Here is a 23,492-nt window from a genome sequence, read left to right as displayed (position 1 = left end):
ATGTCATGTCTGTGTTTTCTTAATCCCTTGATTGCCCTTGTTGTTTCTTTAATCCTCAATTAAACATAACACAATTCCTTTTCAACAGGCAATCAATCGTTTAGGATGAGTAGTTACTAATTAACTTGTCACAGTGATGTTATGCACCAGTCAATTGTAACCACGCCCCCAAGGTCCGGGGTATACATGGGAAAAGGGCCGTGTTATTACTTTCCAGTTGACCCCGTATGGCCGGGTGACTGCGGTGGTTTTGTCATAGCGCCAAATTAGCGGAGATTGGGCCTTATATAGAGTCTCTGGGGTGCGGGGGCATTTGGTCGGGGTTATACCAACAGTTCTTCCCCGCAGGACGGGGATTTTACCCGGGTTGGCTAGACTGAAAGTCCAAAGTCCCAGCTATTCACCGAACCTTGGGGGGGGGGGGGGGGGCAGGGGGGCGTGGTGGTTACAAGTGACTGGTGCAGTATACGGTAAGGTAATTAAGCCAGACAAATACATTGTAAGGATAAAGATCTATTATCTTTGTCTGTGAGACTTAGTAACTGTAAAAGTTATAATCGATGTCCTTTGGGTGTCTGAAAATTAGGTACGTAAATAAATTATTCTTGAAAATAATAATGGATGTCTGAATTTTTAGAGTGTCCGAACTCTAAGGTGAATTACGGGTAGTTTGTGCTTGTGTGGCAGGTATATTTCAATTCTTGAACTATATTTTCTTGTCAGATACAAATGTGTCAGATACTGACTTTCGGATTGATATGTCAGCCTTAAGTGCAATTTTGGCAATAAAACCTGCATGTTACTTGTTCTTTAAACCTGAACCCCCAGCAATGAGGTTTCCTTGGCTGATGGCTTATATGGTAAATTTTCTGCCCCACTCTCCATGTAATTATGTTACAGGAAGTTTAGCATACTACAGAGGGTGATTGAAAGCAAAAGGGTGCATAAAGAAAAGTAAAACCATTCCTGGAAAGTCTTTAATAATAGCAGAGTGGTGTACCATAACTTAGTTGAAATCCAACCATTATTGTCAAAGTATTTAACCAGATAAATAAAGCATGTTTCCTTTGAAGCATGGAAGATGTTTAAAAACTGCTGATAAACCTGAAAATTGATGACTTTTATTTTTGTTACAGTGTGGGTGAACAGTTACTGAAATCAATATATCAAAAAAAAATATATAAAAAAAAAATAAAAAAATATTCCGACCTACCTACCCTATTTTTGGCAGTGTTACCTGAAACGCACCTATTTTTATTTGGCCTAATATGTTTGTCTGAAATTATCTTATCATTCGACATGTGCGAGATAAAAATGATTGAGGAGTTTTGGGCGATGCGTGATGTGCATTTGAGTTCGGGACGATGTGAGGCGTGCATGGTTTAACGATAATCGTTAACCTTTTTTATTGGGGTTTTCACATGTTTTAAAGATCCAACTTTCAAATAAGCGATAGAGAACAATTGGTTCATTCGGTAAAACCCACTGCAATCTTAAATTAAAACAAACATTTGTTTTCTTTTCATCTCATTCCAGTTATTAGATAAACTTATCTAAAGTGATACAGTTCCAATTTTAAATTAATAATGTCACACCTAAAATAATATCATTGTCTTTTTTCTATCCTAACGTCGGCTTACCTTAACGGGGTTTATTTTTATAGAAAAGTGAAAGTATATCTATATTTTCAATGAGTTAAGAAGAATTGAATTCACGGTAAGTTTCGATTAACAACCAAAGCTGTTTTCTATCATTCTCATTTGGATGCCGTTACTTCCGGGTTGTTAAAATGTCAAAAATAACTGAAAACACATATTCGATGTTTGGGTTAATACAATTTGTGTTCAATATTGTCTTTCCCAAAACAGCATATAAAAATGTTTATTTTAATAATTATCATTTTCAGTATCATTAGAATTTTTTCTCAACATATTCGCATGTAGTTAAGACGTTGCTTAAAAACAGAAGATCCTTAATTAAATATTTCATATACATAAAAAATGTATAAAATATCATACAAATAAAACAAATTCGATAAAAATCGGTCTGGTTGAATCTTGTGCAAAAGTCATAAAATGGTGTTGTTTTTCTATCACACTTAGCCATAAATGGTTTGCGCGCTCTTAGACCACAAAATATTCTTCATGGTAATCCGTAAAGTTCATCCTAAAATATTTATGTTTACCAATAAATGTCAGTTTTTGCATAGTAAACAAATACATATGCATACTTAATGATATCGGTATGCATTGGTTCTTTATACTGCCCGTCGTTGTGGTCGGTGGCGTCGCACTTTCATTACCGCTCTCTTTCTATTTCATTTGTATTTCAATCCTTACCAAACCTGATCATATTTATTGCTATACCATCTCGATTGAGCTCGATCAACAACCATATCGCACATTTTACTCCAGAGTTGGCCCTTGAACTGTCACAATAGTCCAAATCCAATTATTCGCGCTCTTATTTGAGCACTTCTTTTCAATTTTTGATTTCATTGTTGTACATTAAGGTCAAATAGTGAATACTTACTTAATACATGCGTCTATTTCTGATTTGTAAAACATCAATTAAAACAACAGACCCCAAAACCATAATGAACACCAGTGATTTGTTGAGCTTGGCTCAGCAAATTACTAATATTTGTTAAAGGCTAAATTATGGTATACAAGTATACAACTTGCTCAACACGCCCGTGCATACTATCAAAAACTCAGAAGCTGCAGGAACAAACAAGGGACAAGCCAAATAGCCTAACATGGTTTTATTCAGCGAGTATTTACACTAAATGTGGAGTGGCAATGTGTGTTATTTATCAAGCGTTTAGTACGTTGAGGATCATATCACACGATCACATTCCTTCACCTTTAAACTGCTATCAAAGCATGCCATGAAATTCGAGTTTGCGTCCAGACAATTTCCCGGTGTTTTCATTCGAGATAACCTGCACATGAAACATTTCCCTTTGAACAATAAAGTCATTGCAGGTGTTAGAATAAACGTGATTGATAACTAGGCTGTATGTGGAAACTATCGCACCTCAAATTGTCGATTGAAACAATAAAACGTCTTTTCCTTAAAGACCACGAAAAGTGTGAACAATTTCTAAACAACATAAACTCATTCACACTACAACGATGTTTCAAAACGTTTAATACTCAAGAAATAATTAGAAGGTTATGTTTAGGGCTTGATTATCTCATATACTTTTTACAGATCCTTTAAAAATTTAACTAGTTTTTAGGCATATCCCGAGACAATGTGTTTTATTGCTATTCTGCAATCGAAACATGCTATGAAACTAGAGTGGTATTTTAAAATAAAGGTTTATATTTCAATAAAAAAGGTTTTCATCGTGTTTTGATATAATAATTATATATCATTAAAAAGCGTGTCTTTTGTATAATTATCTATACAAAGCTTATTTGTAATGGCTTCTTCTCAACCGGTTTATCGCCTGATGCAGGTGCGTTTTGTGTGCACAAAAATGAGATATAATTGGCCGATTGTTTGGAACTTCGTTGAAGTTAATCACTCTGAACGAATGATTGACCTCTCTAAAATAGAAGATATTTCATCAGACGCTCATCGAAATAAAAACACTAACGTCTGAAACAGTTGTCATGTACATTGCTTGAATTAGTGCTGATCACAAATGTGTCCATGAAAGTTGAGCAGATTCGATTTGAAAGTCAACAACGATGACATCAACAACGTTGTTTACTTTAACAAAGTTCTGAATTATAGGCCAAGTAAGCAGCTTAGATAAAAAAGTTATGAATATTCCAAAGCCCCTATAAGCAGTTTACATACCTTTTGGCCTAGTTAGTAGTTTTCCTCTTGGAGTTTAAGTTTATGGCATTACATGACTAGGAATTATGATAATGCTGCTTCTATATATGTTTGTTAAATAATTCACGATTACTTGTATATATAGCATGCAACATAAAAGCCATTGGCCACTTTTAAGTATCGTTTCCATATTACACTAACACATAAAAACACACAAATGAAATATGTTTGCCACATCCCTGAAGTCACTTCAAGTCAATATAATAATGCTTTTCAAGATACGCCGTTTGACAGAAATCCAATATGAACGGCCAGGGACGTCTATTAAATATGATTTTTTTTAAAAAGAAAACGAGGATCTTTCTTTTATCATAAATGTTCATATCATTATATATCTAATCGTCTGCCGCGTGTTGGATAAAAATCATATCTGTTTTTTATTCTTGTTGGAGTAACGTTTTCATCTCAGAACAACCTTCTGACCTCTTGTGTTCTAAACACATAATTTGCTACCGATATGAGCTGCTAACTATAGAATATTGTATTGCGTATGTATTGCTGTTGCATGTTATCATTTCTAAATGTGCTTTCATCTTTGCATCGAATAGAGAAGGTCAGGTTACACCACGCAGAGTTAGGTTATACCATGCAGATCAGTTTACGCCTTGCTAGGTCAGGTACTACGAGCATACCACGTTAGTTGAGGTTATACCACACAACGTCAGGTTGTCTTGCAATCATATATGTCAATCAGGGCAGTTGCACTTGAATGCATTGAATTTGACACGTGGTATGCTAAGTTGTTTACTACAATTCAGCAGACAATGTTCCGTGGCGTTATACCATCATCATTCATTTTTGTTTAGACGAAATACTACATTGATTTTGGGTTTATTTGTGGCTGTACTTAACCAGACCAAAGTTTTTTTGGCAAGTTTAGTGTAACAGTTCGCAGTTCACTTTTTTATTTATTGAAATGAACTATTGGCCTAGTATGGTGCACTCCATCACAAGGTGTTTTCACTATTTTGCTTTTACGTCAGGTTTTGTCATTTCTATCATCCGATAACAACTAGATTTTCACTTTCAAAAAGCTGTTTTATCTCCAAGGTTTACGATAATCAGCTGGAATGTGTTTTATTACCCCACTCACACGGATCAGAAACCACTGTTCAAGATGAGCAAAGTGCAATTGACGATAATATTAACATAATCAACATGCAGTAAATACAGATAGTGTAGAGCTGATGTGCAAAACATATGCAAATTCTAATAGGGTTTATATGGTACATGTTTGGATTAACGGAAATGTTGACGTATGTCCGCCATTTCTATTCATTCCTTTATAATACAGAAACCCAATTATGTCTAAATTCCAAACATAATGAAAGAACCCAACCCCAGGCTATGGGTTGAAATTCACTCAGTTGACTATGCTTGTCCAAATACAGAAAACCGTCCATTCAAAATATTTTTGCTTTTATCAAAACAGTTATGTTCGTTATGTAGATCCGAGATTAATGTCTTTGCTTCTTTTATATTTTTTGTTTTGATGTCAACTTTTCAAACATAGTTACGGGAACATAAGTATATATAGTGTTAAGCTGTTATTTATTTTTTGCAATTAATCAGATATCTTATATGTGATACAAATCTTTTTACTAGGTGTGTGCAAAATCTTCTTACGTAAAACAATTTTAAACGTTTTTCATGCAAATCAACATTATAAGTATCTTCCATGGCCGAAGGTGTAAGATAGGGTCACCCGGACCCGAGCGTAGGGTGTTTTGAGGAAACGAGGTTACCACCTATCTAACTCGAGCGGCTATGGTAGATGCTTTTTCTCCCACCTCAGCTAAACAAACATTTAGTAAAAATCTATTTTTTTGCTGGAACTATGTTGTGCGTAGTGAAAATAAATGCGTATGGGTTTTTGATAACTCATGGTTGTCATGGATATGCGCGTAGTGATTCAGATTATGTTAATAATCAAGTCGGTCTTTAAATAGTTCTATAGAGAGTAAAGCATTATTTCTTGAAAGGTGTGTGAAAACATTTTATAATGACATTTGAAACGAGAAACAATTAATTAGCATTCCAAATATTGCCACAAGACAAGCTTTCTATGATGCTACAGACGACAGTCTTCAATAAGGGAGGTAATTACAATGTAATGACCATTTAAACAGGTACTTGTTTTATCTTTGCCCGTGGGCAAGATAAGAATTTCTCCCACCTCAGATAAGTAGATCCAATAATTTAACCATGCTAGATATTCTTACCTTGCCCACGGGCGAAGATAAAATGCCCGTATGGAACTCCTTTTTAACGGTCACCACATTATAATAGCCTCCCTTGTTGAAGACTGTCGTCAGTAGCATCAAGGAAATCTTGTCTTATGGTAATATTCAGAACGCTAATTAATTATTTCTCGCTTCAAATGTCACCATAAAACAGTTTTCACGCACCATTCAAGAAATAATGCTTCCTTTAGAACTATTTAAAAAGACCGATTTGACTATAAACATTAACTGGATCCCTGCGCGCGTATCCATGACAACCACGTGCTAGCGCATATCCATACGCAATTATTTTCACTAAGCACAAAATAGTTCCAGCAAAAAATGCATTTTTAATTAATTTTGTTTAACTGAGTTGGGAGAAAAAGCATCTACCAAAGCCGTTCGTGTAAGATAGTTTCATCCCGACCCTCGCGCAGGGTTACACTCTCGGCCATGGAAGATACTTATATTCTAGCATGGTTAAATTTTTGGATCTACTTATCTGAGCAGGGAGAAAAAAATTCTGGAGCTTTGATCGGCGTTGCTTAAAAACAAGCTCTATGATATCAAAGTGCCTTGGTCGTAATTGCATAGACACCGAGTGGGCATCACGGGGCCAAATGTGATTTGACCATTCAAACCATGCCAAGACACAGTACGTGTATTAATGACAAGAAATTGTCCGTCACTATCAATGGTGTAATAAGTGTACTTCTATTAATCATATTAACTGGTTTAATTGAAATACATATTATTCTTCGTAAAACATAGATCTCAGAAGTTCAAAAGCAATATTGTGGCATTACAACACGCTTTGGTCGGTGTAACATAGGAACAAGCCCAGTGATATTAAAATGCATTGATCATAATTGTGTAAACTCCAAATGGGCATCACCTGACCAAATGTGAAGTGGCCAATAAAACTATAACGTGTTTAAAAAACATGAAATTGTCCATCACTATCAATGGTGAAATTAGTCTTCTTAAATAAACTAAATTTACAGTTTGATTGACATACATATCAAAACTCGTAAAGACGGAATTTCTTTCTCAGAATATCAAGGCAATATTGTGAATTGACAACAGTTGTTTAGATATTTAAACCACAGTGCAATAAATCATATTTACAGTCATATTTACAGATTTGATAGACATACATATCAAAACTCGTACTTGCACTGCCTTCTCAGAATATCAAAGGCAACATTGGCTTTCTCCAGACAACACAAGTACCAGTAATAAAAAGGTGCATTGTAAGTTAATGAGGAAATATTCTGCAGGGTTATACTATGACCGTGTATATTTATACAGGATATCGCAAATAATCTTTGGTCGTCTCACGTCGTCAGTTAAACTGTTTGATAAATATTGAGAAACTTTTGAACTATGGCAACCACATGACACAGTCCGGAAAAAAGAGATGATATTCACATAACTTGTTGTATAACTGTAATAAAAACAGATTTTATTTTGTATCGCTATAAATATCATTATATATTTTTAGTATTTTAAACTTATGTTTGATTATATTTTATGATGATGATAGAAGCCTGTATAAAATATGGCTGTAAAATTCCACGTTGTTACCGAATGAAATGCTTAATCTCTTAACAATGTCAGCTATTGTACGTGCCCATCGGTAGGACTCCGTATCCTTATTCTATGTAAAGGTTAGAGTTTATTGTGGAATTTCATCGCGAATAAGTAACCTAAGGAAGCGGAGCGCAGCGAAGCGACCGTTGTTTCTTGTTCATGAAAAGAATACTCAATACATTTTAACCGACTTGGTGTTTGCCCCTCCAAAATTGCATCTCTTTAAAATTGAGCCGTGCGCCTGTTAAAAAAGACCTGTTAATCAAAGCAAGATATTGTGACGTCATTTAAATCAGCATTGACACTGAAATAGCGCCTTTGCAAACGGTATGAATGTATATATGCGCATGCGCAGTTATAGCAAATTTATTTAATCCTGGAAAGTCGTCTTTAGAAATAAATAACGATTCTGCACAAATAAAAAAGGAAACATGTTAAAAATCCAGCGCCCCTGATTGGCTGACAATGTAGGGCAAACACTAAGTGAACGGACCAAATCAAAGGTGTCCATAAGAGAAAGTTCTATTTCTAAACAAAATCGAAATCAATTATCAAAACGAGTATGTCAAAATTAAAACGCAGAATAGCATATATTACAACACTATATTGTTATGTCGTAATGTATAAATATATGTATAATTTGGTCCAATACAGTACAAACAAATAGGTTTTTCTTGCTAGAATACATAAATCAACAAATAAAGACTTATCCACGTTTATACAATTGGCTGCTGACATACAATTTACGTATTTTAAATGAAATTCATTAATCGAAAAAGATAGACCAGATACACATTATTTACTTAATTTTAGATAGAATATATAAATCAATTACAATTACCGAATATCCTCTATTATTTCTCTATATTTCCTTACTTTTATAACAATATACACATGCATTAACTATGTTTAATGAATATATAAGTAGAACAAACAGCAATAAAATGATCTTTAACCCCTATTCACTTTGGACAAAATGGGTGGCCAACTTCGTTAGATCTAAAAATTAAAGTCAATTATTTCTAAAACTCCGTTTATTATGTAAACCTCATTATAGTAAGTATACATTCACTTGGCATGTATTAACAGATGCCATATTATGAATGGGGAAGTAAAAAATGGGCTGTTTTATATCATGTTGCCAGATTCTTAGATAATGGAATATGTCAGAAAAAAAGCTAGGTCATGGAAGCTGTATCTGTCAGAGATAACCAATGAATGAATATAAACGTTCGGCAATAAAACATTTCATATAATTATATCATGTTTGTGACAATATACGATTTCGGTAATGCTAATAAAAAATAAAATCATAAACTTTATTCATTCTTCTTGTTATTATTATTGGTTTTGTTCCGCATTTCGTTGAGGTGTCGAATCAAGGCGCATTCGAAAATACTTTCCTGCGAACCCTGAACTATTTCAGGTCTTTCGAACACCTGGAAATCAATCTTTTCTCAATGAAACCGTTCTTTGATGAGTTAAACATTCACAGATATTTCAATACCGTTACAGTTATGGACAGAGGAGCTGTGTCGCAAAGATTCGGACTCGGACGGACGGACGAACGGCGAGGAGCTAGGAGACCCTAACTGCACGTGGCGCCCCGGGGTCGGGCAACAAGCCCCGACTGCTTTAGGCATCACTAATCCAGGTAAATGTTTCGTTTTACCTCATATTTGTTTCTCTTTTTGTTTCTTTTTTTTCTTTTCACGGTGCTTTTCACAAAATAACTCATTTACTCGGGTGTAACTGTTGTTGCTCTTCATAGATAGAAATACGGTAATACGTAATCGCCATAAAACGTATCACTGACTGAGTATATTGTAAATGACTCCTGATGGGAAAACGGTAATTGGTACTCGCTGTATGCGCGTTTAGTTATCACTGACCGTGTATATGCGGCTACTATTTCTACTGTTCATGGATAGATGTAGTTAAAAATTGGTTTCGCCATAAGCGATTTTGATTAAAATTTGGGCTTCTTTGTGTGTCATTCTAGTTGCATTGTTTTGTTGTCGTTTTTGTTTAGTAACCGATTAGTTTATCAATGACATATCGCGGTTTCAATGATGTTGTATTAAAAAATATCTAAATAAAACATATAATTGACCAATATTTGTCATAAACATTTTATTGACCTCGTTATTCTAGCTGCCTTTTGTATGATCAGGAATATAAAATACAATTATATGACTCTTTTCTGTTGTCATCTTCACACTGAGTACGGTGTTAAAGGCAATTTCAGCTAAATTATTTTGTATACTTTTACATACTTTTGAACAATTAGTTTTATAGGCTCATTGCGATGAATATAGTTTATTTACTTGATCTTTAATTGATTTGCTGTCATTTAGGTATATGTGAACCACGGGGCTCCCCTAATTGTGATGCATATAACAAAGCCTTCCCTGGAACCTCACTAGACTGTCAACAGGCAAACACACGATGCACAGCGCTTGACCAAAAAGGTATGATTTATGACCGGTTGAAAATTTGTAGACACTTCTACATTGATGTTCTATTGTTGCCTTATGTTTCTCGTGCGTCCCACCCACCAATCATGTGAAAGGACATACACATAAAGCTACACATAATTGCCTTGATTTTGCATATATCGGTCAACATGTGATAATATTATATCCGCCTTGTCCTTCGTAAAGATAAAACTTGCCGTTGGTATTGTACATCACGCACGGAGTTAGGAAGTAATTGTTAACTGCACTCCGATTGGATAGCGAGACGTCATTGAACCAATGATGAGATACGACGTAACAAATATCAGCTGTCCTTTCATACAAACATATACTGACGGTTACATTCATGGAAGAACAACGACTTAATTACAGAATTTAGTGTTTTTTTTAACATAAGCACTAAACCTTAATTATTTAAAATGCAAGTAATAGTATTGATGGCCTTGTTCTTTGCGTTTATGCTATGCCCTAATACGTCCATACAACGCAAGAAAAAATGCGATTAATCCTTAAATGCAAATGACATAACAGGGATAAGTTCAGCAATCAAAAATAAATCATAAACCTTGTGTAACGGAATAATATAAGGGCATTTACGACACTGAACGAAAGACACAAACGTACAAACACCGTTAACATACAACCTATCTTTCGAAATAGCTTTATCAACAAATGATGGGACTATCCCATAGTAAAGTAAAATCACAGAAAATTGGACTAACATGATTCATTTTTTTTACACATGTAGTGTTCAGATTCTCCGACTTAATTGAAAACAACGGCACAGAATAACAGATTATGAACGTATGTTTTCCTATAAAATATTCTTCCAAGGCGGTAAACCCATCATTTATGGTAAAGCAATTTTGACGAGGTTATGGTTTGTAATTGAGTATGTGGTTTAAGTTTGTTTGTATTTGTGTATGTGATGTTAATATGTTTCTGTTTATAGTTCATCGCCGTTTGGGTCCGTGCCTTGTACCCCTAAACAGAGATTGTTTTTGAGTGTTCCACTACTGAGATTTCCCCTGTTTTTTTCATTGTATTATTAAAGTAGACAAGAAATATATCTAACTTCTAACGCTAAGAATCATGCAAGAAAATCAAATATCTGGGATGGGCTTAATCTTTAAACATATTATTCAGCAAAACGAGTTCAGGAAATTCATGTAAATAACATTTTCCTAAAAGATAAGCAATCGTTTACTCATATAAATTACAATTTGTATACGTAATTCCACTGAGAAACGATGATTTTTTTAGTTAATATAACGCTGTATTAGTATCAGAGATATGCTTCAAGATAACCCGGTTAAATTTCTAATCAAATGCATATGTGGCTTATCATATGTAGGATTTATGACAATATGATTTGGCGATACATATTTTGAACATTATCGTAATATGATTTCAATTTGAAATGAATGAATGCGTTCTTATTTCATTAAGATAAATAACATCATCATAAATTACTGAATTTGAACTGCAGTAATTATGTGAGATAACATTTTAGATAAAACACAACTTAAATTTTAAAATTATATCCCGCCCCCACTCGTAAATCAAACAGCAGCGCACACAGGGCTAAGACACAACTTCAACAATGTCATTTCCGAAATAACGTTACGTTCACATACAGTTTGGCGCCCTATTGTAAAAATCTTTAATTGAATTTCATTTCATATTATTATAGGCATATTATAAAAAGAAAAAAAAATGCTTCAGTGTAAGATAGCAATATACTTCACCCCGTGAACATAAAAAGTACATATTTTACTTGTGGCTACGCCACTCGTAAAATGAATCTTTTGGTGGTCACTCGGTGAAATTATATACGACCTTACATTGAACTGAATAATTATTCTCTATATAGATAACTATTCATATATATATTTATATTTCATATTCAGATATTCAGAAAATGAATATTAACTTCCCCATGACGAGTGTTCCTACGGAAGAAACGACGTACCATTGCATGCTGGTAGATTTTCCAGCTGGGGACCATCATTTAGTTGCCACTACCCCGTCTGTTGACAACGTCAATATAGTTCACCATATGATTCTGTGGGGATGTACATTCCCAGGTAAGTCTTGTCTGGATACATCATATGCAGTTGCCTCCTCTATTTGCCTCATCCCCGTCTGTTGGCAACGTTAATATAGGCCATCACATAATGTTGTGAAGATTAACTTTACGAGGAAGTTCCATGATGTTTCCCTTACATCAAAAGTAGGAAACGACATACTTATTCACTATTGCTACTTCCATATGCCCAAATATTTGCCACTAGGTAAATGTGTAGCGGACGTCAAATCTATTCGCGATGGTCAATCTTATCCAGGGGTATTTTGGGGGCCTATTTATATGGCAATGATTTTCAATGAATAAGTAATAATGTGTTTAAAGGAAATACATATTGTTTATAGGTAACTTATATATATATATATATAACATGTCTTTTTGTTAAGGCTCATTCGTCCAACAATCGGGTCACTGGACAATTTTAATCATACTCTTGCAATCACTTTATTTTTATGCAATAACTAAAATATCAACAAAATGTCCATATGGTCATTAACTGGTTTTATTAAGTCAGTTATTAAGAAGCTCGTATATGCACTCTGGCTAGTGAAGAGAAATTCGATTAGCATTTCGCGCTGAATACTAAAAAGTTAGTCCAACGCTTGATAAACGTGCTGTTGAAAAAACAACAACAGAATCGGCATTACATTATTTACCAGTATCGTGCATGGGACCACCATCATTTAAAACGACACCATCAGAACCCCTTCTCATGTTAGCAGAATAAACCATTTCACAATCCCATTACCTTTTTGCTTGTTTTTATTGTTTTAGGCCACTACTGTTTAAACTATTTTCCTCTTGTTTCAGAGGACATTGACATGACGGAAATAAATAAAAGAAAAGGTATTGTATGATATTCTTGAAAGATTCAAAAGCGTCACATGTTTTAAAGTCTAAATCAGAATGTCAAAAGTAAGGAAAAATTAGTATTCTGTAAATAACAGTTAAATGTGGTATTTATAATATTTTTAACATTTTTTCACAGTCAGTGGTCAGAGGTCAAACACCTTATTTTACATTGTACGACTCATGTTTTCCAGGCATGGTGTATCGTTGTGAGATGACACCGGACCGTCACTGTCAGCAGCTACTTGGAACATGGACGTATGGTCACCAAGGAGACTGTTTCAAAGGTGACGCCGGCTTCAGGATTGGCAGAAAGGGCACAAGAATAGCAGCGCTTCAGGTAAATGTTGGATGGTTTCCTTTATATAGTATTCGGGAGCATGCTATTTTAAAACGGATTTAAAATTTAAAACACCATTGTTCTATACATATTTAGATTTTTTCGTATTTATTACCTAGTCATGATAAAAGCCATAATTTTATAATTAAACTTATAAATATTGTTATTCGTTCGTCTATCTTATAACAATGTGATTTTTGTCAAATATTTAAAACCAGGCGCATATAAACGGTCTTCACATCTTTCTTAACTTAGCGATTCCTTAAGTTCAATGCCAAGAAGCGTTTAATGAGTGTAGGTAAACGCGGTGGTTTTCAATGTGTAAGGACGTCATATAGTGATCATTGTTTCGAGCCCTACCAAGGGCACGTTTTCTCGGCATCTCAGAAATGACGCCAGTATTGTCTTATAACAAACGATTTCGAGATTAATTTATAACAGCTAATAGTTGTTCTCACAACCGGAAAAATATTAATCGTACACTTGGGGTGATTATAAGTTAGTATTATTCTTAGGTTATTTGCCAATAAAAACTCGTCTTTATTGTTACAGATTCATTACAACAATCCAGAAGAACTTACAGGGGAAACCGACCAATCAGGAATGGCCATTTACTACACGACAAAGCTGCGCGCGCATGATGCTTCCATGTTTGTTGTAGGACAAGAATATCTCGATATCCCACCATATTCACGAGGAGTGACATTTGAACACACATGCCCTTCCCAATGTACTTCGGAAATGTTCAAAGAGCCCATTTATATAACAAGAGCAGCAAATCATATGCATTATTTAGGTAAGGCTTACTTTATTTAGCTGTTAAGTTGCAAACAATTCTAAGTTATAAATGCGAAACTCTTTAAGTGCTTAAACTAAAAGTATGCCTAAATTCCTTTAACCCAATACAACTATCGTTTTCAATTGGTGCTCTATTTCATGTTACTGAATAACAAACCAGGCAAAATGTCATTAGATATAAAATTGTTACTAAGTTGTTTTCGTGAATATTTTTTTTCAGGTGTCGGTCAAAGTATTACAGTTTACCGCAATGGTTCAAAGGTATTCGATCTCTCCAACGATGATGAATACCATTACGACAGACCCACCTTTTATCAGTAAGCACTAATACATCCACTCAGAATAGAGAGGTTACAAACCTTGATGTTTAATTGTTCGCTGATGATCGTAAATATCACCTTCCTTGTGCTATCGTAAATGTCACTCTACAATAGAACGTTGTTACAATACCTTGATGATGTAGCGTACATACTTAGACTACAAATACATCTATCCGTAGACCCTCAATAGTATCACCAATAATGTCCTGTTGTTTCATGATATTCTGGCCCATTGCTCACCATTGATGCTTTATGAGTGTTTGTTAGGCATTGATCGTTGTGTATTTAGACAGGAGAGCCATGGAGCAAACGCCAACGATCGAATACTGTTCTTTTCCAGCTGGGAAGCTGGGCATTGACACACGCGCGCGTGTTCATTTTATATTGCATTATATGTGAATATCTTAAACGGTTTTTGAACTGTGGTCAATGTTAAAGATTTTTCTCGACAGCGCACCACTAAGGCAGTTACAAAACTTTGAATTTGTTTCTTGCAAAGACAGATGATCTTTTATATGATTTCCATTGAACTTGTCTCTTGTTAGGATTTGAAATTAACCGTACTTATAAATCACATTCTTGAGCACAATATAACATGTAAATTATATGTTTTTCATTCTGCTTTTCGTTTCAGTTACAATCCTCCCATCAAGGTCATGCCTGGCGATGAAATAGTTACCAAGTGCAATTACACTTCGAATAGAAACACTTCCGCGTCATACGGTGCAGGAACAAACGACGAAATGTGCTACGGTTTTATAACCTACTTCCCGGTGCAGAAATTTCAAAACACAATTTGTATTGCTTGGAAAGGGATTCAGAGATGCAAAAGAAAACTAGATAAGTTTAAAGGCATCTACGACGGCTGCAACTGGAGGCAGTTTCTGTCCAAATCAGGATTATTTCTTCGGGAACTTTTGTCAAATGAAACCTGTGGGAACTACTTACACGATGGCGTATGCACTGAAAAATGCATTGCTGAGTCACGTGATTTTCTAGCTAACCCTTGCCTTCAGGGAGATCTTGGCGAGTGGATGTTCTCACGAACACCAAGTGCTAAGAGTTTATTTCCAATCTTGCAGGAATGCTCTCGTTCGAATGGAGTTAATTCACTTAATGAAGTTAATAAAATGAGCATTTTATTATCATTTGTAGTGCTTCAACTTATTTATTGAGTGAACATAAAGCGTTTGTGTTTAAACAGAAAAACCTTGAAGTGTGTCAAACACTCGGTTTGTTCCGGGTTTAGATGCTTAATGCCGGTGTGATAATGTTTACAGAATACGTACCTATATTAAAGCTATACCAATTGAAGATTAAGTCACAACTGAAAGGATTTGTGAAAATATTAATGATAAAATGGGTAAAGAAATATGGTAGAAACTAATGGATTTACATTGCACTATGCATATTTTTATGTACCTGTGATTGGAAAAAAATATTCTGTTATAATCGTAAATTGCTACGTTATATTTAATTATCAACTATAAATAACACAATAAGGAGCGTGTTATCCGAATATCCTTATAGGCGGATATAATTAAATTGGTATGGCGTCACTGGACGCTGTTGTATTGTTGTTTGCATTGGATATTGTGTATCCACTATTCAGTATTGCTGACGCATTGGGCATACTATGCATTGGATTCATTTGAATCGGCCATAGAACTCTTTTTTCATTAGACAACCCGATAAGAAACATAATTGTTTGATATCAGGAATATGACATTGATCAGTTTAGCTACTGATCGAATTCTTAAAAATCTGTTTTGATATATGTGTTGCATTTTTTCATGAAATACAATTTGTTTAACGTACACGTCTGTTTTTGTTTTGAACTACAATGTATTAATATCAATAAACGCTTTTATCACTATTTTGACACTGGGATAATCATTAAAACAAGCATTTCAATCTCAAATTAAAAGGGACGAGCATGGCACTTAGCCTTAAATATGAACAAGATCCTGCATGTCACATGGATCAATGCCAAACAACTCGTATGCGGAACATAGTTATTAACGAGGGTATGTTTGTCCGTCAACTTAATACCCAATATAATTCATACGCCCGGTAATTTATTTTGAAATAAAATATATTAGGAGCGAAAAAGTATTGCATGGGCAGCACTGATGTTTATTGGTTCCGCGACCTATTTGTTAGCACATTAAAACGTTCATAAAATATTATATAGTTATATAGTTATATCGTAAATAAATTTCTAAAATGTGTAAAAAGCTAACCTTTTATCTATAGAAGGCTTCACATACGTTAGGGAATGCCAAAACCACAGAACGATTATTTTTTTCTGAAAATAAAATTATAGCCATCATACAATGGATACTACATTTAGAGTAACTGTAACATTTAAAGAAAATAACTAAAATAAAAGGACACCACTAGGACTATCCCAGCAAGAGTCTTGTTTGGATGTATGCAGGCATGATATTTACCATGATAGGTCGCACCATTCTACTGATATAACTGAAGACGTTTTCATTCTAATGTCCTGAGCAGAGGATCGAACTTGCTGCCCCTTGATGGTCAAGTTCGTAACCACTAGTCCACCGACTTGCCACAATTTAACTTACTTTCTCGCTTCAAATATATTTCACCTACCGCCTCACTTCCTTCATGTTTATTTTAAGCACCTTTTCATTTAAATTACCAAATAAGCTAAACCATTGTAATGCTATTGACGAATATATTTAAATAATATGAGCGCTCAGGAGCAAAGTCGCGTATGAAAAATGTGTACAAGGTCGTTGTGACGCGTGCAGAATGCAGGTAAAAAAGGAAATTGCCGATAAAATCCCGTATAAAGCTTTTTTTGTGGTGGCCTGCTATCCAATATTAAAAGGCACCCAAGGTGTTCGCAGTGGCGATGAGTTTCGGCAGCTGTTTCATTTGGCAAATATCAGCTTGAATAAGGAGTTGCGGTACATGTCCGAGAGCCTATAAACAAAACATCAAGTTTCAATGTTTTCTATTAAGTATTTTGTCGACAAAATGTCAATCCAGCGTTGAAATATACAAGATCATGCAATGTGTTTAGGCGATGAACTTAAAAGTCTTAATAAACATCTGTTGTGTTTTGTTCAGTTAAAATATTTAGATCTTGAACAAATTAAATTCATGGTTTATCACAGCTAGATACTTGACATCCCGCGTAGAGTGCTCTTTAATGCAGAAATAAATTTTAACACCCCCTTTCCCCTTTAAATATTTTTGTTCGGAACATAAAGATTAGGATACAAAATTTGAGAACTAGCATAGCCGAGTTATATTGAACTTAAAGCTTTATATGCTGGATAAACATAAACTATGCAACCAGTAATAAAAACGGCACCCACAACCCAAAGTTTATAGATTATACACGAGTGCTTAAGTGGCACAATGCAAGTGTACGATTTCACTCTCAAGGGGATAACGTAATTGTTTTGTACAATGAAATCATGAACAACATGCAGTAAAAAGTGTGCAGTATAAGCTTCTTTTTTTCTGGAAACGTTGAAGAATGAGATTATTAATGCGTCACGTTTTGTCTACAAAATGAAGCTAAACTGATTGCTTAAGTAATTGATATATATATATAGATTAAAATATTTCAGATGTTTAAATATTTATTGATAAACAGTTTTTAACAGTGTTAAATAAAAGTTCACACGAACTTCAGAACAGTCAACGGATTGTTCGGCTGCCTTCGGTAATAAATGACATTTCTTGGATCCAATCATTTAAATGACAGTCACTGGTATAATTAGAGTACGATTAAAAGAAATAAATTCCAGGCAATTAACACAGTTTTAAAGAACAAAACTAAACAGAGACATTTTCAGGGAGCGATTTATAATGCATGAACTAAAATAAGCTTTTCCGATATACAATCGGCTTATATGTTTTAGCAAAGAAACTAAATAGATGCGGCTTCCACAACCAAATTTACACGGCGCTTTCGCCATAAATAATATTTTTTAAAACGTAGCTGATTTGTTGTATGTTGCAAAAGAAATCATTCACAAAATAGCATGTGGTATGATATGTTGTTATTTATTTCACGAGTTGATTATTATTTTAAAACAATGGAATATAATTATAAAATACATGATACTGTTTTTAACATTTTATTTCGAAGAGAATCTTGAGTTGTAGTAGCTAACTGATTTCATAAAAATGCTTTAAAATCTTGAAATCAATGACTCTAGTTCAGTTATATATTATAACTCACAATATAACATATCTCAAATGTTTGGGAAACTGCCGAAATTTTCTTTTTTTGCTATAGCGTTTCATACGCTTTTAGCCTTAAAAGCCTTCGAACGTAAATATTCAAAACTGTAATCTGACAAGATGTCTTGCATCGCTGCTATTCAACATTTACACAAACATTGGCTCATTCAAAGACAAAACTAAAACGGTTAATTTGTAAGACTTCAATTTTAATGTATTCAAATGTTTCTTAGGTCAAATTATTAATCAAAATAAATATTTGTATTTTCAAGTGTTAAATCTATACTTTAAACTACAGAAACAAGCTCAGTAGCCCAAAGTTTAAGCATTAACCCCGTTTCATGGCACAGGGTAAACGCCAAAAACACAGAAAACTAAAACAAAACATTACAAACAAGAAACATGGAACAACAGCACAGATATCCAAAAACAACACAGTGCATAAAATTATATACTTAAAAAAAAAATAGGTATGTATATCACGGTACCGCCTTGGAACTGTCAGTAAAATGTAAATTTACTGGGGGTTTAAACCATTGTACGTGCACAAACATTACTCTTATCCCAGCAATCATGAATAAAGTTAAAACGTAAAAGGTACGTCTGATCGAAGTATGCATTAACTTGAAGAACGTAGATAATAAAACAAATACTAATTAACAAATAGGTAAACCCCAAGTACTTCAATGATTATGGATCCCAGCTATATCTGCAGACGGAGGAATACAATTCCGAGTACCTTATGCAAAAAACTTTTCAAAAATACGATGCAGTTAAAGTTTAAAACTATTGCTAATGTCAAAATCAATTTGAATAAAGGCAATTGGAGTTATAAGTGAAAATTGCAACTTGCCCTTAAACTTTAACCGGACGCCGACGCCGACGAATAGTCGTGCTCATATTTCAAAAGGGTTTTGGACCTCGTCTTGTTCGAGTCATAGCATGTGTAATACATACGTCCGATGGGACAGGCGGCCGTGGGCGTCATAAGAAAAACACACCTTATTGGTTAAAATGCTTGTCCTAAATCACTATAATTATAAGAAAATAATTGTTATATTTCTCATCAAAAATAGCATAAATGAGTGTTAACAGCACTGAAGTCTAATAAAGTGTTACAAACATTTTAATGATCAAAATATCATCAATAAAATCAAAAAGAAATTTTGAGCAAATCGATGTAAAATAGTTGACAAGTTTTCCAAAATTGTTGACCTATATTGGATGGAAGGTGGGTGTTTCACATACAACCCCGAATACCAGACCTAGCCCTTAAAAGTTTTGTGTCGATTTAGAGATTTTTTTTGTTCAATTTTATGTGTGTTTTAAATGAGTCAACGATTTTCCAGAGTGCTGGCATGGGTACATATAAACATGTGGTAGTTTGGCGGTTCTGGTTTAACACGTATCATGCGTTGGCGCTTAAGTCCAGTCAGTACCGGATCCAACCGGAAAACGTTTGTTTTTTTTGCGAGTTTTGGCCGATTTTGCGAGTGCTTTGATCGAGTTAGCGAGCTTTTGCAGTGCGGTAGTCTTAATGGGCTGGTAGGTTGGCGTGTCCCTTACATCACGTAGTAGGTGTTTCTCCGCCTTCTTCACAAGTGAGGTCCAAGCCCAGCTTCTAGGACTTTACTATATTTCTTAAATGAATTACAAAGACTGTATGATTGTTGCGTTAAAACAAATTTAAAATTAAAAACAAACACAAATTACAATTTCATGATATATTTCAACAGTTTAAGAACGTTTCCAGTTATATTCCTGACTGACAACAGTGTGTAATAAGATAGGGTCTCGTTCACGTTTTAAAGTTCTGACCTTATAAATTCAGTCTCCAGTCCCTTTCCTTGGCAGAAACCAGTACTTTGTCCTTTTTGAGACGCCACGAAAAAGCACCCCTAATTGGGATCGAGCCCACAACTTCTTGGGTGAGAGGCTGACAACTATGCTGAAATGTGCTTGTAACGCCTTTGAAAATTGACTTATTTTATGATTTCATATACAAAATAAATGAATGTCTGTTAGTTGCTGTTTGATTTTTTTTTTAAATCAAGAAACAAAATTGAATTTGAACACGATTTTAAACAAAATAAAACTGTAGTCAGAGAAATGGTTCCTTAGCAATGCAATTGGCCTCAACAAAATGTGCATGTGGCTAAGAGGCTTCATGTTGATTTGCTATAAAGGTATGATCGGTAAAAATGTACTGATCAAAATAAGAAAATATCAATGAAGTTCGTAATCCGATATAACATTATATCAATGTCCATACTGATGTTTCTTTCACAGATTACCTGACAATTCCCAATGTATATGCAGTTTAACATAATTTATAATGCATATCTATGAAAGCTTAAAGTACGCACTCTGTTCTTACCAGAGTATTTTCATATTCCAATGTTTTTGAAGCATTTCTAATTAACCTTTTGTCTTATCGTTAAACATATCAACAAGAAGGATCACATTGTATAATAATATGAATGTTTACAAATATCAATGCAATGTTTAGCAAATGTTCCAAAATGATAAAACAAGCATATCAAATTCTTAAACCTCTGCCAACTTTGAATATGTTATAGTGTTCCCACGAGACTAATTTTACACAGGTTTGACACCTGATGCGAGTGCATCTTTTTAATATCTATTTTAATATCTAATTTTGGTTGAAAAAACTTATGAATGACTTTCATATGAAAAGTAATCATATCTTTTTTAATATTCAAATATGTTTAACAAATAATAACATCAAAGATATTTCACATAAAAAATAAGGGGTGTGTGGATACATTTACATTTATACCTCTTGTCGTAGCTCACTCAGTTCTCAATAAGATGTCCTGCCCTGTCCTGATTTAAGTCCCTTAAAACAGGATTAAGCTAAGCTCGCTATTTTTGGATTTCAATAAATTGCGTAATGTTAACTTCTTTAAGAGATTTTATACTTAGATAGGATTTAACTTCATGATAATCGGAATCAACGAGTTTCCATTCATCAAAATTCAATATAAGTATGTAATTTGGCTTATTGAAATAAGCTACTTAAGCCTGTTAAGCTTAAGAAGTTTCGGGTGCATTACAAACAGCCTCATGTCCAATTCTAGACTCAGACTCAGACTCTGAAAAACATTTTTTTAAAGGAACAAAAAATCATATGTATTCTTTTCCTTTTACAGAAAAAGAATGTAAATACTCGTAAAACATTAAAACAGTAATACATTTGAGCAAATTTTACCATCAATGCTCTGATAGAAGGAAAGTTACAATGAAATGAAGGTTTGCCATAATGATTCTTGAGACTAAATTCAGACTTGAGACTGTTCGTAATCACTGCCCTAGGGCTCAATTACCTGCCAGAGCGCATGTGACTTTGGTTTAGCAGTACAAAGAGCAAAGTATAAAACGTTCGTTTTGTTAAAATACCTGAATATAAAACCTCAATTGGCCTTTCAAAAATATCCTCAGCCTGCAAGATCAGTTAACTTTTCCGAAATTCATTTTGACATTAATTTAGAATAAAAAAAATGTAATATTAATATGTTGACTTAATTATTTTTCCATGTAAGTGTACTTAAGCTGCACTCTCACGGATTACCGGTTTCGACAACTGCTTTATGTTTGTCTTTGAATGATCCAATTTTTGTGTGAATGTCTGGAAATCAGTGATGCAAAATTGCTGACAAAAGATCAGATTGTAGCTTTTCATATTTACGTTTGAAAATTATTTTTTATTGCTATAAGGGTAGTAACGCTTTCTAAAAAGGAGATATTTTCGCCAGTGTGAAAGAATAGAGAAAATTGCAGTTTGTATAAAGACACCTCCTTTTTACCAGATGGAACACTTTCAGTTAAGTGGAATGAAAAGGCAGTAATCTAATGCGGAGAGTATAGTGGTTGTGCGCTTGCCTTACAATCAAGGGGTAGCAGGTTCGATCCTCTGAACCTTACCTGGTTAATGTCATGTCTGCACACATCCTAACATGACCGATACCCTCGTTGGGATTTTCCGGTAGTGTCTTAAAATACCGTTTGTTTAAAGTCATAGTCCAGAATACGTTCTTTGATTATGTCGTAGTGTTTGTTTAGTTATTATTAAACAAAAATAATGTGACATTTTCACACAATGCATCAATACAATAATTTATGCATTGTATGATGGCTATGGTTTGCATAGGATCCATGCACGTAATCAATATTAAACGTGTTTAACTGCTCTGTTAATGTTACCTTACATCAGATGATTTTACATGATTTTTTTTCTCAAATATAATTGCGATATTCATATACCAAGTCAAAATAGTACATTTCTGCAAAAAATAAAAAGCTTTCCGCGGGATGTTTAATATTTGGTTTCGATAAAAATGAATGTGTTCAAGTTCTGAATACATGTATTTTGACTGACAAAACGCACACAACAGACGATTATTAAGACTTGTAAGAACGTCGTCTAAGCACATGACATGATCTTATATTTTTCAACGCTGATTTGACTTTTTGTCGACATAAAACTTAATAGAACTCGACGTAATGTTTATAGCTTCTCGGAAGTGTACCGCACTCCTTCCTCCCAGCCTGTAGAACCAGCTGCCAGAGCACATCGCAACTGCCCAGGACTTGTGTGCCTTTATGGATGGAATAGGAGCAACACTAATGAGCTTTCTACAGGATTTTACCTGCTTTGATCATCTTTTACCTTCACGCTGCACGCGTCACAACGAACTTGTACAT

General features: G+C 34.4%; 1 protein-coding gene across 1 annotated transcript in view; it reads left to right on the top strand.

Annotated features, from left to right (window-relative positions):
• LOC128214256 (dopamine beta-hydroxylase-like) overlaps positions 1 to 16,356 on the top strand; it is a 68,918-nt gene extending 52,562 nt beyond the window's left edge. Inside the window, exons 3-10 of the mRNA XM_052920631.1 lie at positions 9,183 to 9,321; positions 10,025 to 10,138; positions 12,055 to 12,231; positions 13,041 to 13,076; positions 13,274 to 13,419; positions 13,972 to 14,215; positions 14,438 to 14,534; positions 15,172 to 16,356. Of these exons, the coding sequence (XP_052776591.1) occupies positions 9,183 to 9,321; positions 10,025 to 10,138; positions 12,055 to 12,231; positions 13,041 to 13,076; positions 13,274 to 13,419; positions 13,972 to 14,215; positions 14,438 to 14,534; positions 15,172 to 15,712 (1,494 nt within the window). The 3' untranslated portion in view covers positions 15,713 to 16,356. The remainder of the gene's footprint in view (positions 1 to 9,182; positions 9,322 to 10,024; positions 10,139 to 12,054; positions 12,232 to 13,040; positions 13,077 to 13,273; positions 13,420 to 13,971; positions 14,216 to 14,437; positions 14,535 to 15,171) is intronic.
• Positions 16,357 to 23,492: the final 7,136 nt, after the last annotated feature.

Source organism: Mya arenaria, chromosome 13, assembly GCF_026914265.1.
Source record: "Mya arenaria isolate MELC-2E11 chromosome 13, ASM2691426v1".
Taxonomy (NCBI): domain Eukaryota; kingdom Metazoa; phylum Mollusca; class Bivalvia; order Myida; family Myidae; genus Mya; species Mya arenaria.
This window is presented reverse-complemented; position numbering and strand designations above follow the sequence as displayed.